At 46.9% G+C, this 17,436-nt stretch overlaps 1 protein-coding gene across 1 annotated transcript in view; it reads right to left on the bottom strand.

Annotated features, from left to right (window-relative positions):
* CD82 (CD82 molecule) overlaps positions 1–17,436 on the bottom strand; it is a 42,570-nt gene that overhangs the window by 11,118 nt on the left and 14,016 nt on the right. The window contains exons 2-5 of the mRNA XM_065636128.1: positions 11,578–11,659; positions 5,912–5,984; positions 2,636–2,760; positions 1,360–1,434 (exon numbers count right to left, since the gene is read on the bottom strand). Of these exons, the coding sequence (XP_065492200.1) occupies positions 1,360–1,434; positions 2,636–2,760; positions 5,912–5,984; positions 11,578–11,640 (336 nt within the window). The 5' untranslated portion in view covers positions 11,641–11,659. The remainder of the gene's footprint in view (positions 1–1,359; positions 1,435–2,635; positions 2,761–5,911; positions 5,985–11,577; positions 11,660–17,436) is intronic.

The following is a 17,436-nucleotide window of genomic DNA, read 5'->3' on the forward strand; positions in this document are numbered from 1 at the left end:
TTCTAGAGTAGAGTGACAGCTGGAAGAGAAATACCAAGAGAGGTATGGAATTTCATGGTCTGAAAAGTCACATTTCCCCACTGCAGTGGAATGCCCATCCCCACACCTCCTCCTCTGCATTAGTCAGAGCTCTTTGTTGAGAATCAGCAGCTTGTTTAAAGCTGTAATGTTACACACCAGCTAGCCAACATTTCAGTTTCTCCTTCAGCTCCAGCCAGCCTGGCAAGCAAGCTGCACTCACACCAGATTTGGCAAGGAATGCAGCCAACAGCTGCTCACAGTCACCACAACCACTTGCACAAAGCTCATATCAGCGATGCTGGGGGCATGCACCTTCCCCCTGCCCCCCAAACTTTACCACCAGGCCCCATCCACAACTTCCTCAACCACCTGCTTTCTGTGACCACCCAGCAGGAAGGCTGGCTCAGGAGAAGCAAGCAAGCACAGCTGTACAGTGGTATAGATACAGAGTTCTGTGGCAAAGGACGGGGTTACCCACGACAAGTACCAGAAACTCGCATACCAGGACAGAATCCAGCAAGGACCCCACAGTCATAACTTGTTCCCACTGCGTGAATGTGGCTCCCAGTTCAGCTGTCAAACAGCTGGAGGCCTGACCGGGCACTGCCCTGGCCAGGGAGCCTATAGCCAGGATTGGCTGTTGCAATGCACTTCAGTAGCTCAAAAGTTATTCCCTTTACACTACTAAGCCTATTGGAGCTCTAGAAGCACACACTGTGAAACTGCATTCCTGACAAAGAGATCCACTTCAAAATGTTGAACCACTTGGCTTCAAGCTCAAACTGTAGTACAGGAACTGTGACACACTCAGGTTTGCTCTTAGGGAAAGAGGACAGCTCTTCCAAGGAGAGTTTTACATACAGATGCAGAAGGACTGAAAGGACAGAACAGCATGACACAAGGAGGGAGGCCAGTCCCAAGAGCAGTCACTCAGGCTGGTAAACCCTCAGTGATGGCAACATGGTAGCAACCCCTGCTACTACAAGCCCAAATAATAGTCTGCAGCAGGAGGAACTATGCTCAAAAGACTTCCAGGAATAGATAGCTTTTTACTGTTCCCACTACCCAAAAATGAAGTCTGCATAGGGTCTCTTCCAACTGAAATTATTCTATGATTCTATGAAACAGATTCATAATCCTTGAGAAAGTAGCACTACTGAGGCTGGCAGATACAGAAGAAGCAAACTGTACAGCAAAGCTGCTGAGCTGGGGTAGAGGAAAGGAGAATCCAGTTATGCTTGCTAATGGTATAGTCCAATTTGGAAGAAAGAACTGCCAGGTGTCTCCTGTTCCCCCAAACCAAGACCAAGGAAAACATGCACAGTAAGAAACACTTACTGTTTCCTTCTGGAAGTAGATGACCAGTCCAGCAGCAATCTGAGTTATGAGGATTACCATCAGGCAGGTGAAGTACTGGAAACAAAAGAGAATAGATGGTCTCTATCAGCCTTTAGAAAGGCCTGTACATAACAGCACAAGTTTTAGTAAGATTTCATATACAGGAGAAGTCACAACATTGAGCCACCACCTTTGCCTGCAGAAACGCTCTGCTGTCAACAATGCTGTCCCCAGTAAAAGGCTTAAATATGAGCACCTACATCAGACCAGTGCACTTCAGCACTTCTCCCATCAGGCCAACAGGAAGACTTCAGGAGGGACAGAGTTTACAAGCATCCTCTGCATGTGTCATTCTAGCTGGAACTCCCTCTCTCACTTCCAGCTCCATTCCCAGCCCACTCTAACCTCAACCAGTCAGACGCTGTCTACCCCAAACTTCCACTGCAAGAAAAGTCAATTTTACACGCCTAATTATCTTTTTATTTTTTTTAAAAGTAAATTACCTTTTTAAAAAACTGCTACTTCACTTGTTCGATGATCTAAATTTAAGATTCACCAGCAAACTGCCTTTAAGGGAAGTTTGACATCCGAGGCTACTTTTACATGGTAGCAGTTACTACCATTACATTAAATATTCCTAATGCCAGCACAGTGTGGCCATACCTGGTTTCCTATACGCGTGTGCTTTGAATAAGCAGAAGTCAAGTGGCAGCTAAGGTTTATCAAGCTAGTGTCATCTCATCCATCACAGCCACAAAATTTCCTACAGATGAACCATTTGAAGAGAGGTCCTGACATACAGGACATTCCTAGTCAAGTCTCTCTCAACTCTTGCACTTTCTACAGAAGTTGAACTTTGCAGCACAGCAGGACACTGTCACTATTCCTCTTCTCTCTCACTGCCCTCGATACTTGTTCCTTGCACCACTGAGAGCACAATGCCAACTGGGAAGTTGAGGTGGTAGCACAAGGTACAGGGTCACCTGGGACATCTCCCCTTAGTTGGCAGTCCTCAACCCACTATTTGTAGAAACTGGTGGTGGCATTCTCTTTCATTTCACAGAGTTATTAGCTCATAATCAGTAATGCCTGAGGAACCACTGCTGCAGCCTGTTTAATGCTGGAGAATTTAATGTGTGCAAATTAAGAACTGGATCTAAGTTAGCCTAGCAGAAGTACTGTCCCCAGGAGACCTGAGCCCCAGCTACAATCCAACAGATATTCTGCAGGAGAGGTATTAAAGGGTGGATCTAAAACATAGCATGAATTCTCTCACCAGACCCAAGAGACATCGGATCTCATTGACAGCTCCAAGACAGCCCAGGAACCCCATCAGCATGGTCAGGGCCCCAACACCGATGAGTATGTACGCACCAGTCTTCAGGGAGGGAGATGACATCTCTGTAGGGGCCAGGAGAGGAATGAAATTAGCTACTGACAGAAACTACATCAGCCATCACCATTTAGAGAACTTCCTTCATATCTACTTATAATAGTGTGCTGTCTTCTACAAAGGGACTGCACAGAGGCATGTTGAACATGGGGACAGAAGGCTGCTTCTGAGTTTCTTCTGATGAAGGAAGACTTTCAAAGCCAATCTGCAGGTTTCCATTATATGAGAGCCTGGAAGACTCAAGGTCACTTCAAACAAATGAACCTTGTTTGGAGAAAGTTAGCTGCTTACTGGATTTTTAACTCCCTCATGAATGCACTCTGAGTGAGAGTAAGATAAAGCATGTTCTACTCCACAACTATTGCCCGCTTGCTTCAATTCCCTTTGCTATCTTCAGGGAAGCTTTTTTTCAAGTCCTAAAAACCCTTTTTGGTTTGGCTTTTCACTTTAATGCACTATTCCTTGTTCCACCCATTCTGTTTTCGCTTTTCCACTTACAATCAACTGTGGGACACACAAACTCCATGGAGTGAAACATGATGGAAGAGCTACAGGTAGTGTTGAGCACAGATGATGTGACAGGGTACTTGACAAGTCGGTGTCGAATGGCTTGTGGCCAGGCACTCACTGCAGGCTGTTGCAGCACCTGTGTATGACCTCCTGCATATAGATACTATTCGAAGATCAAAACAGATATCATGCCCAAATTAGCTACTTTTAGGTATCCTCCTAGCTATCCCTTGCTATTGTGTCTGGAATGACTGTGCTCTTGAACACTCAGTTTTTTCAACCAAATTTAGGTAGTATTACTTCAGACATGCTGGTGCTGTCAGGCCTCTCCCATCAACATTTAGTACTGCAAGCAACAGAAGAAACAAGCTCTTACACTTGGGTTGGTGACAGGACTATCTCTTGCAGAACAGGATTGGAGGAAGCGAGCATTACAGCATTAAAGTTGAAGAGATACTCTGTCTAGAAATAGTAACCAGAGACCTCATTTATCATTTGGAGACATTCTTAAACCTGCAAGCTGCACAGTGTGTGGGAATTCTGGATGTTCAGTGATTAATGAAAATAATGTTCCTAGAGCTCAGTGTTTAGTTTCCTGGACAGAAGTCCCAGGAGGCAAGCTTCCTCTGAGCTCCTCCTGAAATAGGTTAGGTGCTGACCCTGCAAAGCATTTACTGAAGTAGCAGCCTTACAGGAGTGGCCTTCACAAGACTACACTATACACTCCCCCAGAATCTGCTCAGCCATCACAAGAGCATTCAAGTGCCCCAGTTGCAGAATCTCCACGGTGCTAGAAAGCAGTTGCTTAGTCAGCTTCTCATTAGAAGAAAGAAAAAGGTATTTCCAACTCAAAAGCCATTCAGAGGAGTGTGGCAAAGGGACAGGAGCCATGCTTGCACTTCTCATCTGCAATACATCTTGTCTTGCAAGAGAAGGCTCTGCTGGCAAGACAACTCCTGCTCAGTTTGCTGTCACTCCATGTTTTCCCCCGTGCTGGGCAGGAGGCCAAGCAAGTACAACAGGCTCCTTGGCAGCGGCTGGAGTGCCCTGCTGTGCTGTGCTGGGCTCCCTCCCTGACGCCTGGGTTACTAAAGCAGAGGGAAAGAGGGGCAAGGCATGGGAAAGGAAATGAGGGGGCAGGGAGAAGGAACCGATGCTGGAAATCTCCAGGAAGGAAGCTAAATCCTTAAACACACTGTTAGCAGAGATTCTGGGTAAAATGGGAAGAAGCAAAGCCAAGCTCAGGGACTCTGTACATCTGCAAGTGGCAGCAAGGCCCGTCAGCCCAGGGGAACAGCTGCTGGCCCACTGGTACCAAACACGGACTGTGAAGGGGTGCTGCAAATAGCCAGGCCCAATAAGCTCCTTTTTGGCTGCCTGTATTAAAAATACATTTCTGCTCACGGTCCCACTTTATTAACCAACACCCCTTGTGTTTCTTGTCCTTCTAGTACTGCAGTAGCAAGCCAGATGCCACAGCACAACAAACAGAGCAAGCAGCCGTATCTGTGTGCGTGACATTAGTGGGGGTGTTGTCTCCCGTTGTCTCCCAGTGCCTTCCAAAGCCAGGCCAGCTTGTTCAGCAGGACTTGGGAGATAAAGCGCTTTGCAGGATCAGTGTAGCTGGGAACAGTGCTATGAATGCCATTAATTTTCACTCCTTGGAGCTGCAAGCAGTGTGCAGGCAGCCCTCCTGCAGCACCTGACACTGCTGCTGGAGTCAGCAATATTGGAGATATTGGCAGTGGGTAACCAGACCCACCAAGCAGAAAAGTTGTTTGAAACCATCTCTAGGAAAAAGCACAAAGGAAGCAAAGCTTGTGAAAGATGGGGCTGAGCTACCCATTTGGTGAGAGTCCACTTACTGCCCTGCAAAGCCCAAGTTCTGCTAAGCCAGCTGAGTTTTTTGGTTGTCGCAGAAAGCGGACCCTCTGTTAAAGACTCGAGTCGATGCTCTTGGCTGACTTAGAGGGGAAGGAAGCTCGCCCCTCGCACATGCAGTGACACGAAATTCCTCTGATGGCCAGGCTAAGTCTCATGAGATGTATATAACTGAGTATGTTTCAGAAGTCAGAGCACTAAACACTTCAGACCTACACCTTCTGTCCCCTCTCAGATGTACATCCTCTACTGCTTAGGAACAAATATACTGGCTACTTCCAATGTACATGAAGCTTCAGTAAAACCAGGTGCTTTCTTTGGCATTTAAAACAATCAAATTGAAACAGATCATTACAGAAAGCAGTGGGCGCATAAGGAACTTGCATAGCAAAACTACATTAAGGAACTGGGGGACTTCAGACGTGATGGTAATAACGAAGCTGTTGTGGAAACACCAGAGTATACAGTGAAAATAGAATGAAATACCAGTACCTATGTTTAAGTATTTGGATTGGTGGGTGAAGAGGCAATGGTTTCACTCAGTCTGACTCTGGTGTTGCAATCCACAAGACCAGGAGAAATGCTGTGTCTGCAGGGCTGCTCCCTTTCACCCTGTCCCTGATAAAGTCCCATCTTGCTATATGTTACTGCTCAAGTCACAGGCCGCACATAAAAGCATCGCCATCCCTAGACTGCACCACAGCCAAGCACAGCCCCGGACTAGAGTCAATTCAGAAGGAGAAAGAAGATGAAGAAACACGGTCTTACGTAGAACTGCGATGAAACTGGTTTTGTCAGCCAGAATCCATATTCCAAAGCCAAGGATCACAGCACCCAGGATCTGAAAGAGTAAGAACACCACATATACAAATGGTCTGTTAGTCCAGACAAATAAGACGACGCGGTCACCATTCTCCATACTTCCAGAGTAAAAACAACCATTCTTTTGCTGTTCCCACCCATCTCCCCCATGGTACAGCTCCCAAAGTAAACAGGATTACTATGACTCCAGGAAGAGTGCCTTGGCCAACTGCACAGGAGCCCCAGGTTCTGCTTGGCAGTCCTTCACAGGGTATTTTAGTAGTACGTGATGTTGTATAGGAGGACTGTTCAAAACAGTCTGAGGAAGAGACGCCCTGCTGCTAGAATCTTGTTGGCAGAAGCAAAGGGTAAGTGCACTGCTTCTGTGAAGAACTGAGGAAGGACAAACACATCTAGAATATGATTTTAAAGATTTTTTTGAATAGAGAAGTCCCTGACCCTATGGGACCAGGCTGGGAGCCAGCTGCCAAAGGATTAGATATCTGGCAGCTGGAACCTTCCCAGGAAGGAAATCTTGAGCTTGTCAGGCTCTGTTATAACGCTATGGCTTCAACCCACAAATGCAAGAAAACAGCAGCATTCACTTTGCATGCAGGTTCCCTTGAGTGAAGTGCTCTGTGCCCTCCAAAGCCAAGCTTAGGCATCTCGTCTTGGCCACTACTTTATGTCAGAATACCCCAGCCCGTCAAGCCAACACATCTTACCACCAAGTCAAGAATTATGAAACGTCAGTCACAGTCTCTGCCTCACTCACCACTTTCTTATCTAGGGCAAAGATTAGTAGAGCAATATGTCCCTGTGAGGACTCAGCTGAATCCAGACATTGAATTGAGAAGGCAAGAGACACAATTTTCCCATCTCATATTGAAGGGGGGGTGGGTAGCATGCTTTGTTTTACCTTCCAGGTATCACCACATTTTATACTACACTGTGAGGTGTTTGCATTTAGATGATCCTGGCTCCCAAATTAGAATGAGAGCACCATTATACCCATAATAAAGTAACTATGCTGAGAAGCCTGTAAGCCTGCAGGTTTGATAAGAAGCTGAAACTTGTGCTGTTCAGCCAACTAGAAGTGGCAAAGGTTAGAAACAACTTGCTGTGCAAAGATCTAAAACAGACTTTGAAGGAACAAGGGAAAGAACAAGGAGTGCAAATGAGATGCTTCCTGAGGACATGAACTGCAAGAAGCAGTTCTTACACCAGCAGGATTTCAAGATAGGATGAAGTGAAATACTAAATAAGTCAGCAGGGCTGAAGAAAGATTGCAATTCTGTGCTTCATTACAGAATGCTCTGATATTTGGGAGAAAAGGAAAATGCCAAACCACCAGGTGAAGCAAGCTGGTAGACAGGGTTGTATGGACACGCATTGGCTCCACATTTTGAAAGTTTACACTGTGCTTCAGCTCCTCATACAAAGAAGCTTTTCCAACCAAAGGTAAAGCAATGGTCTGAAATAAGCTGCGTGCAAGCTTTCCTGGCTTGGCAGAGGGCACAACATGTAGTTGGCTCTGGGGACAGCATTAGAAAGTCACCAAGCAAGTTCCCATTATGAAGATGGAGGAAGACGACTGATTCAGCTGCTGAAAGCATGTAGCCCTTTTATCCCAGAAAAGAAAAAAACAACAAACAAAGCAAACAAGACAGCGGTAACAAGAATTCCCCCTTGTCTTATGTTCCAACACGCTGCACTACAGCACTCAATCTGCTGATCAAACTAGAAAGGCCTTTTGAACATGCAACAGCTGTGGCGCCTAAAGAATTCCTCTGAAACTTTATATTGCCAAGAACTGCTGAATTTACAGCCTGAGGCAGTGTCACATTTAAACTATAGTCTTAATAAAATATTTGTCTTAACAAAGATGCAAACTGGGCTGTATGTGACATCTCTCTTGGCTCGCTGACCCTGAAATGTCACCTAAGTTTTGCTGTTGCTGACAAAACACAGAAGGGCTGCTGAGCTGAGTTCCTGGGAAGTTATTTGTTATGAGGTGCTCAGACTATCCAAGGCCTGTTTTCACTCTGATCTTTGCTCTAGTCCACAACTTGTGCGTTTGCCAGGAGCTGCTGTGGAAAACACCAAAAGGGGAAGGCAAGGAGAAAATAAACCATGGGGAGAAAACACTGTCCCATTAACAACAGCATATTTACCTCCTAGCAGTATAGTATCTCTGCTCAGCATCTTCAGGAGTTTGCATAGCATAGCGAAGCTGCTGCTGCCACTGGCTTGGCTTCAGACCCTCTATAGAAGAAATCACATCTGCCTTCCATTGAGTTTAATCCCTTTGCTCCACAGCTTTAAACTCCTGAAGTGGGGGACAGATGTCTCCCCTCCACCCTGGGGGTGGAGATTTCACCCCTGACTTCAGCAAGAGCCCCTTCCACAGCCAAGCCAGAAGGATGCAGCTGCCCCAAGGCAGGGCCAGCAGCTTCCCACAGCAGAGCCCAGTGAAGAGGGGCATGGAAGAACTAAGCTGTGACAGAGCTGACTCACCTTTCTAGAAGGAACAGCTGGGGGCCCTCAGCTGCCCTCCCCCAGCACTGCTTTCTGTCACACTCAGACTGTGCGAGGTAACATTGAGCCCGACACAAGGGCCAACAGAACAGCTCTTAAACTCCAGGATTTTAGGTTGTAGCCTTCTGCTCTATTTACAGAAGGGTTAGAAGCAGGACAGACAGCGGTATATTCTAAACAAATAGTTTCCAGAGACTGTTGAATGTGTCTCACAGAACTGTTTTCCCTTTAAGGAGAAGCATCTGCTGTGGCCTGCGTCTGCTACCCAAGAAGGTAGAGATGTGTTAAGTTTTGATGAGAGAAATCAAGCTTATGTTTTTGGTATCTTTTGTAGTAAGTAGGCAAGCAGCGCACATAACTTTCTTCCCTTTAATCAAAGCAGGTCAAACCCTTCCCTGAACGTAATGCTGCAAGACTGTAAAATACCACCAAGTCCCTGAACTACTTCAGCTATAGCAAGGGACCTTCTCACAGACCTCGAGCTGTAGAGGAGTGTTACTTCAATGACTGACTTCTAAAAGAGTCACTAACATGTCTCTAAAGGCTTAATTCATCAGCTCCGAGCAAGGCTGGAGAGCACACTTCAGACAACGACGGCTGCCTGCACAGGGTGCAAGCAGAGGCTCGGCTCGAGGTCCGCAGCAGACACTGAGCTCCATCGCCAGCATTACCGTTCACATTCCTGCAAGCGCTCTCCTCAACAGAACTCAGCAGCTCCAGGAAACCAAGTATGAGCCATGCAAAACCTCTCCGTGCTGGGAGCTCACAGCAACTCAGAAGCAGTTTCTCGGCCAGATTATTATTGATCTACCACTTTGTATAAGCTTGAGAATCTCCTCCATTCAATCTCTGAACACCCATAATCGAAAAAGCTCCTCATGTCAACTACTACCTGTGACAGCAAGAGTAATGGATACCACCTTCCTCATCATCTGGCATGTGCAAAATGACTGGCACCGGTCAAGACAGAAGCACACTCAAAATCCTCACTCTAGAGGAGTATCAAGCTCCCTAGCAGAACACAGCAGCTTCAGAGACCTCACTTCCACAGAGCAGCTTGAAGCAAAGACAGTGCCCATGTTGGGCTTAGCGAAGAGGTCATTAAAGTGGCTTCTCCCTTCAGTCACTACAGACCTCCTCACATCCCACCTTGAAACTCTTACTCTCCAGGCCCAGCTCAGTGCACCTGATCAGCCTTCCCCAAGAAGGAGGGGGGCTGGCTGCTATACCAGAGGAGTTAGTTTGGAGCAGGGTGTGCACAGGACAAAGAGCAGCTGCTTCCAATCACTTGCGACCCAGACAGAAGTGCTCAAGCCTACTCGAGCGCCACAGAGAGATTGAGTGCTTGTCATCCTCCCAGTCTTCAAAATATAGGAAAATGCTTTTCAGATCAGACACGGGTAAGCCTGACAGAGCAGCTCAACTCTTCCTCCTGACTGCACAGTTATCCCTGCAGGCTGCCCACAACCATGCCTGGCTCAGCAGAGAGGGGAGAGGAGGGCAACACAGAAAAGGGATGCCACAATGACCATTGACAGCATCCAGCAAAAACAGCAACAGTGTTGTAAGGCACCATAATATTTCAGGCTGTTGTCTTTCCCCTTTTTTCCCATGCTAGGCTGGCTTTCTTGAAGAGAACTTTCTCTATACAGAGGTTAGCTAAAGAACCTGGACCAGGGATAAACGAAGACTAGGTTAGCTAAAGAACGTGGACCAGGGATAAACAAAGACTAGACAGTGCCCAGGTACTGGGCTTCAGCAAGGCTCAAACGCTACCTTAAGAAATCCAGCTCTGCTTCCCAGGGTAGACTGGTTAAGTTATACACTGCTTAAAAAGCACCATCTCTTCAAGAGATAGCCCGGATGCTAATATGTCTTCAAGAGTCCTGCACTAGTGAGAAGACAGGCTTGCACTTGGCTGGATTTTTTCCTATTCTTACAGTAAACCAGATCATACTCTGAAATACCTAGCAGCACTTGAAAAACCTCTCCTCTCCCCTCCCCACCAAGAGTCTACCCCATGGATGCTTTGAGCACCCCTGACCTTAAGCCCTTAGACCAGAGCTAACTACTTTTAGGATGGAAATAAAGCACAGAGAGGAAAGAGCCAGCAGAATAAGCCAAGGGAAGCCAGATCCAGATGTGCCTCAAGTTCAAGCCCGTGTGCCAGCAGCACAGCACACCCCTGCAGGAAGCAAGAGAGAATCTGTGTGCAGGAACAGAGACCAGAAAGCAGTGCTCACCTTATCGTGTTCCATTTCCCTCCCAGTTTGGCCCTTCCTTCCCCTTATATGCTGCACAAGTGGTAACAATATCAGGCTATTTTCTTGTTGATATGTAGAAAGCTGAAAACTTATACTTTCCCACTACACGATCCCACAGCAGGAGGGCAGTACCAACAGCACTGTCACCATCTACATGTCACAAAATATCTAAGCTTCACAAAAGAACGCATCTGAGAATGTGTGTGGCCCTCCCAGACACACTCTGATCCAAAAGGAGCTCATCTTTTGCTGAGCCTCACACTTGAAAATTACAGCATCCAGTGGGCTGCCTTATTTCTCCATGTGAGCCTGCCTCAACCTCCCTTACCTCCCAACTCCATTTCAAATAGGGGACTTGGACTAATTAATCTGGTTAAAAATCAAAACCAGCCATTGGGACTCAAACAAAATTAGAGTTGTTCTTTAAAGCTTGCCTGGCCTATTTAGGAGGGCACTGCCATTATTTGGCAGGTTTTGTAGCTTTGATACGCAGGGGTAGCTCAGCTGCTGCTCCAGATGTGGCAGACAGAGTAGCTACAACTACTCACTCTCCTTCCAGAAAGAACCCTTAACTCCTGTTTTCCCTTCCTACTGCAGGAAGGGAGCTGTGTGCATTGGGGACAGCAGGTGGGTACTGGGAGCGGAGCAGCTTGACGCACCTGGGAGCTGCACAGAAGCTTGATGTCCCTCAGCTTCAGGAATTCTCTCCCTCCTTCCAAAACTCTGGCCATTTTAATGAACGCACTGGGCCAACATCCAGAAAAAAACACCTTTCCAGCTATTTTTAGGCCAGGCCTTCCCTTCTACTCTGCAGATGTCCCCAATACTTACGAGGAACAGGAGATTGAAGAGGAAGAGAAAGTACTTCGTGACTTTTAGGCAGCCAGACCCCATCTTCTTTCGCTTACAGGACCTAAGGGGAAAACAAACAGATAACCAGTTACGTTAGCAACAGGTCCTTCAGACAGCTTTACAGAGCAACACTCTTACCCTGTCCAGAGCTCTGGATCATCTGGTGGGTCTCAAAGCAGATGCACAGAAAGCATGTGCTCCATACACTACCCGAGTTGCCTTTTCAGGGTAGCAAAACAGGACACCCCTGTCACTACAAATACAAACAGCCACTGCTGCCAAGATCTCCCGGAGAGTGACAGAGGGCTATCAGCAGTTACAGAAAGGATTTAATCACAAATACACTTCTAATTCCATCACTGTTTATACGGACTTTGCATTAAAAGCATCAGCCAAAACGCCAACTCTAGCTACCGCTCCTGGCGGAGAAAAGGGATGAACATATCCAAAGAAGGAGCTCACAAGGCCAGCTCCGTCCCCCAGAAAATCTCATCTCCTCATGACCCCTAGGCAGCTGATGGAACACTGAAGAGGAAGGCCAAGGGGTCAGTTTAAAATGCAGCATAAAATCAAGTGTCCTGTGTGCAGCTCAGCACCTGGTGCTTTGACAACACATGAGGACCAGCAAGTCTGCTCCACGGTTACACACCACCAGTTCTGCTGCAAGATCAAGACAGGCAAAACTTCAACAAGTCCCAGTTTCCAAAGCCAACCTCAGAAGTTCTGAAGCAGTGTGACAGCACTGATAGGACAAGATGCTGGTTTTAGTTTGTTGGTACCAGCTACAGAAACTACACACATCCATGGGATGGCGAGCAAGCAATACAGAGAGGGCAAGAGAAACTTCAGTGCAGGCTTTTACCACAGAGAAAAGGTACTTTACTGTATCTGAAGTTAACCCTGCTCAATTAACATGGCCGAAGCCCATGTAAACCCACATGAGATAACAAGATTGCTCTTAACTGTATAATAGGCAGCTCATCAACAGTGGAACCTCGTCAGGTCTTTGTGCTACAGAACCTGGGGAGTAAATAGATCTGTATTACTGCAAGCTGCTACAATTCTCACTTGTCTGACAGCAAAGAGCCCAAAAGTCAGAAAAAATCCCACAAACCATCCATGGAGTAAGCCTCCTCCTGGGGAAGCAACACGGCTGAGTAACACATGAGGACTGGTGGAAGAACATCTTAGGTCAGCTTTCCTGCTTCTCCTTCCTCCCCCATGCTCAGTTATGTTTCCTGCATAGGCATGAGAGGACTTTTAAGTTCCTTAAAATTCACTCTGCCAAGCTCCTTGCTCAAAACAGACCATGCTGCTTTAAGAAGCAACAGCCAGAGGAAGAGCAATACTAGGCTGGGGTCACCAGTCTGCTCTGGGAAGAGCCAGCCCCAACAGAGAGCAAGGTCAGCAGGGTTCTCTGCTGCCAGCCTGGGTGTAATAAGGGTCACTGGAGCCCAGTGTGTTCTCCTGTCTCAATCAAAGGCTTTTGCTTAATCCTATTAAATATTTAGGTTAACTCTGGAGCTAAACTGGTATGTGGGCCTTGTTATAACTGGCTAGTCTTCCCACCAAGCAATGGTCACCCTCCAACTACCAGGAGAGAGCATGAGTCTGAACTCTGGGGCTGAAGACAACACCACTGCTCTCACTTCAAGGGATGCCAAAGCCAGAGGCTGTGCTAAGCCCATTGCTGTACAACACATAGCAAGATGCTATTGAGATGGGAAAGCAGAGCAGAAAGCACAGCACCATCTGTGCTACAGGTTGATCTTAAAAATCCCACCTATATAGCGGTGATTGCACATAAGGAGCTCTTACTGCACAGCCAGGTTAACATAATCTCAGTCACTTTTTATTCAGTTAACTCCTCAGGTCAGGGTCCATAAGGCCAGTAGCACTCAAGAGCAGGTCCTTCAAATTAGCCAGGGAAAGCTCTTGTAATAGTTTCTGGTCCATACTTACACTAAATAGCAAACACACAGCATTCCGATTTCCAGTCCCTCCAGGTGCAGCCATCAGCTAGGAGCTGGTTCTGTTCCAGCACAGATACTCTATACAACAGCTGCATCACTACCAACCTACAAAAATGAGTAAAGGCTCTTTGCTAGCAGATTTTTACCATTGGTTAATGCCAGCAAGTTTATTCAACAAGCTCATGTTAGAGCAGTTCTCCTACCACAAGTCATATGTTAGCCTGCTGTCACAAAACAGCTGTAGCCCAAAGACTACCATGCCCTTTAATGGTATCTCACAAAAGGGGTGAGCATCTGAGCAGGGACAGCACAAATGTCGCTTCCCTCAAACTGCGTGCTCCCCTCCTTTCCTCTGCAGGAGACACATTCTCTTGGGCTGTCAATCCTGGCAGGCTCCAACACTTAAGACTGCACTTGGAAAGGATAACTAAGACATAAGTTTTCCCATCCAGCTGGCTTGCTTACTGGCTTCACCATGAACACATCTCCTCTTAATAGCATCACAAACTGGAGCCTGGCAGTCTAACCAGAGCACTGAGGCAGCCAGGTCCCTAGGCAATGATGAATGTCTGTTGTGGGGGATACAAGCGTTTTTCTACTCTTCAACCTAGCCAAGAACTAAGCTAGATAATAGCCTCCTGCACAGGCATTGGACTTCTTACCTTGAGAGGTCTGGTCCCAGGTACAATCCTCCTTATTTTCAAGCTGGCGGGACAACTCCCAGTACTTGCTGATTTGTTTCTTAGCACTATGAGCCGTGTGCTGCCTATTTTGAACTCAGTCCACAGCACTTCAGTTAGTCAGGAACAGAGAAATTTGCAGAGCTGTTAGGATCTTTACAATGGTTATGTAAGATAATTAAGTAGTCAAACAAGTTGAGAAGAGCTGGAGTGGAAGAAGACATGCCTGAGGTGACAAGAGTAAAAGATTGCTTTCAGGGCTCTTCTACCCCTGGCTATTTGTTAAAGGCATACCAACTTCAATGCTTATTCTAAAAAAAAAAAAAAGAAAAAAAAAGAAAAATATAAAACAAAACACAAAACCACACCAAACCCAACTGTGTATTACAGCATTATGCACTGTTCTCTTGCCATAGGGAGATATACCTCTTGTGTAGCTTCTAGCCACAAAGTAATACAAAGTACATCTTTCAAGCCAAAAGAGAACCAGGGTTTTAAGGTTTTGCTTTGAGCTTTTAAGAGACTTTAAAGCTCCGCATTCTGAAACATTACAGATTTTTTTCAATTCTCCACAATCATTAAGAAATTAAACCTACTTTTTTTCACTACATGAATGAAACTCTTCAAAATCCTACCTTCTGAAATTGCACAGTCACAAAACTAGCAACACTGCCATACAGCAAAAGCAGCAGCTCAACAAAATTTGAGATGGGTCAGGTCTGGAAGCAAATGTGCTTGGACTTACCACAACTGGGCATATCCACAGGCCACTTGGCAGTAAAGGGCTGGCTAAAGTATCAAGTCTTGCCAGCCAGTGCTGCCTGTGGACCACAGCAGCCAGAGCTGACCACTTGCCTTTTGAAAATGGTCAAATTTTAAGCCTTACCATTCTGCAGCAGCACGTGCAAAGGTTTAATACATGAAGTCTGCAACTTTTAAATTCCAGTGATTGTCCACAATTGTTTGTTTCCTCCTTTTCCTCTCCACCCTAACTGCTTTGACCATTTGAATTTTCCTCTCTAAGCAGGCACACCCAGTCTTTTCAACAATCTTGCCCATGTCTCCAAATTTTCCCTGCCGTTCTCCAGATGGATGCCAGCTGTACAAAAGATTTTGTAAGAGACCATGCTATCAACTCAGAGCGGCATTTCTCCCAGCCTCTCATTTCCCATCCTGTAAAGATATGCAGGATTACTTATGCACATCCATCAGTTCGCTGCTTTGAGGCACTAATGCCATAAAAATTTGTCCTGGTCAGCTTCTGTGCAGTTGATCCTGGGTCTTTCTCAGCATCAGCCCCAGGACCCGAAGGGAGAACTAACTCCAGGAAGGCATCAGTTGATCCAGGACGCTGGGGTTCCCCATGTGGGAGAACAGGACGAGTCCACACAGGTTAAAGTGGCATCACGGGATGGCTTCCCACCCCCTCCATCATCTCCAACCCTCAGCCCTGTCATTCCCCCAGCAATGACAGCAAGACAGGTACATGGAGCACAAAATCCAGGACACGTGCCTGAGGAAAGTCAGACAGAGGCCTGCTTTGTTAGCAACAGCAGAGGAATCCCACTACAGCTTGGAGATTAACTTATTTTTGTCACAGGCGTCTGTGACATTCCCAGCCCCCTCCTGCCAAAGGTGACCGTGGCAAAGGACGGGAGATACGGGGAGAGCCGAACACCTCTGCATCCTGGCCCAGCCACCGGCTGGCGAGGCAGGAGGCGGAACGCTCACACACAGATGTTGTAACCACATCACTCAAGGGGCAGAGAAGCTAAGTTAATTTTTAATTGCAATTCTGTTCTCTCGAATTAGATCCTGTACTGCCTCCACCTAGCAAGCGCTGCATGTTTTGTGCTCACTAAAGTTTATGACATTTGGCTCAGGCTGGCGCTGTACGTGCCTGTGCCACGCAGCTCTGCCAGTAAGAGCTCAGCCCTCCTTCTTGCCACGCAGGTTTCTTCCTGATGAGCTCTGGCAGCTGAAGCACCTCAGCTGCCAAGTTACTGTACAGCACAAATAAGGGGCTCATTTACGAGCATGGTGAAAGAGGAGACAAGCAGGAACAACTTCAACACAAACCAGAGCAGATCAGTTGTGGAAATCACCGTCTCTGTACATTTACAGGCAAGTTCAAAGTCCCTGCAAACCCTCAAGCAGAGCACACGTGCTCCCAAGAGCAACAAGGTCTGAAGGTCAGCCCCCATACTCCAAATAGAAGAGGATTCACATTTGAATGCATCTGCATAACCTGGAAGATTATGTCCCCTCTCCAGATTCTCTTCCTTAAGAAAAGGAAATGATGAGTTACAAAGAAACTGCAGGATGTTTCTATGTACTTTGGCCAGTTGCTCTCCACTACCACCCCTCAGGCTCTAACCCCAGAGCGCATAAAACAAAGGCAGACCCTACAAGATATGCTGCTACTAGCTTTTACCAGGCTAGGATGGGGTCACACCAGCAGAATTGGGTTTCAAGTTGCTATTCCCCTTGCCCCCACAAACACCTTGAATGCCCTGTACGGCTGGCATGCTGGCTCATTTCTGCTGTCCCTCCTGCCTTCCAAAGGAGAAGCTTCCAGCTTGACAGATGCAGAGATACAGCAGCCAGCGCTGTGCACCAAGGTCCTGCAGCATACCCTGAGGCTCCTGATCCTTCACATCTTGCATCTGATGTGCCAGGTGGGATCTCTGGATGGAAGTTCAGCTAGTCCACTGAAGCAACCTCCAAAGCAGCCTCAGCTGATCACAAGCACTGCAAGTGCTTCCTATCAGAGCAGGCAAGCACGGCCTTCCCCATGCCTACACAAGCCTTATACGTTGCAACAGGTTGTTTCCCTCAAGATACCATTAGCAGGCTGGACTTTGAAAATCTCTAAAGCTCTCCCTGATCTGGTCTCGCCTCCCTGCTTTCTCTCCACACCACAACAGTGACCAAGGTTAGCTGGGCTCATTTGCAGACAGATGGACCAAGAAGCCCAGGAGAAGCTCCTACTGATGTACTCAGGTCACAGAACTGTCTCCCTCTGACAAAAGCAGCTAGCACCTTGTCCTTAGCAGGGGATCAGCAAGCCATTGGTTCCATAAAGATGTTTATCAGCGCACTCATTTGCATGAGGTTAAGGCCATTTCAAAGGCTATGACAGTTACTTTTTGCCATATTATTCCCATCCAGAAACTAGAACACGA

Source organism: Caloenas nicobarica, chromosome 5, assembly GCF_036013445.1.
Source record: "Caloenas nicobarica isolate bCalNic1 chromosome 5, bCalNic1.hap1, whole genome shotgun sequence".
Taxonomy (NCBI): Eukaryota; Metazoa; Chordata; class Aves; order Columbiformes; family Columbidae; genus Caloenas; species Caloenas nicobarica.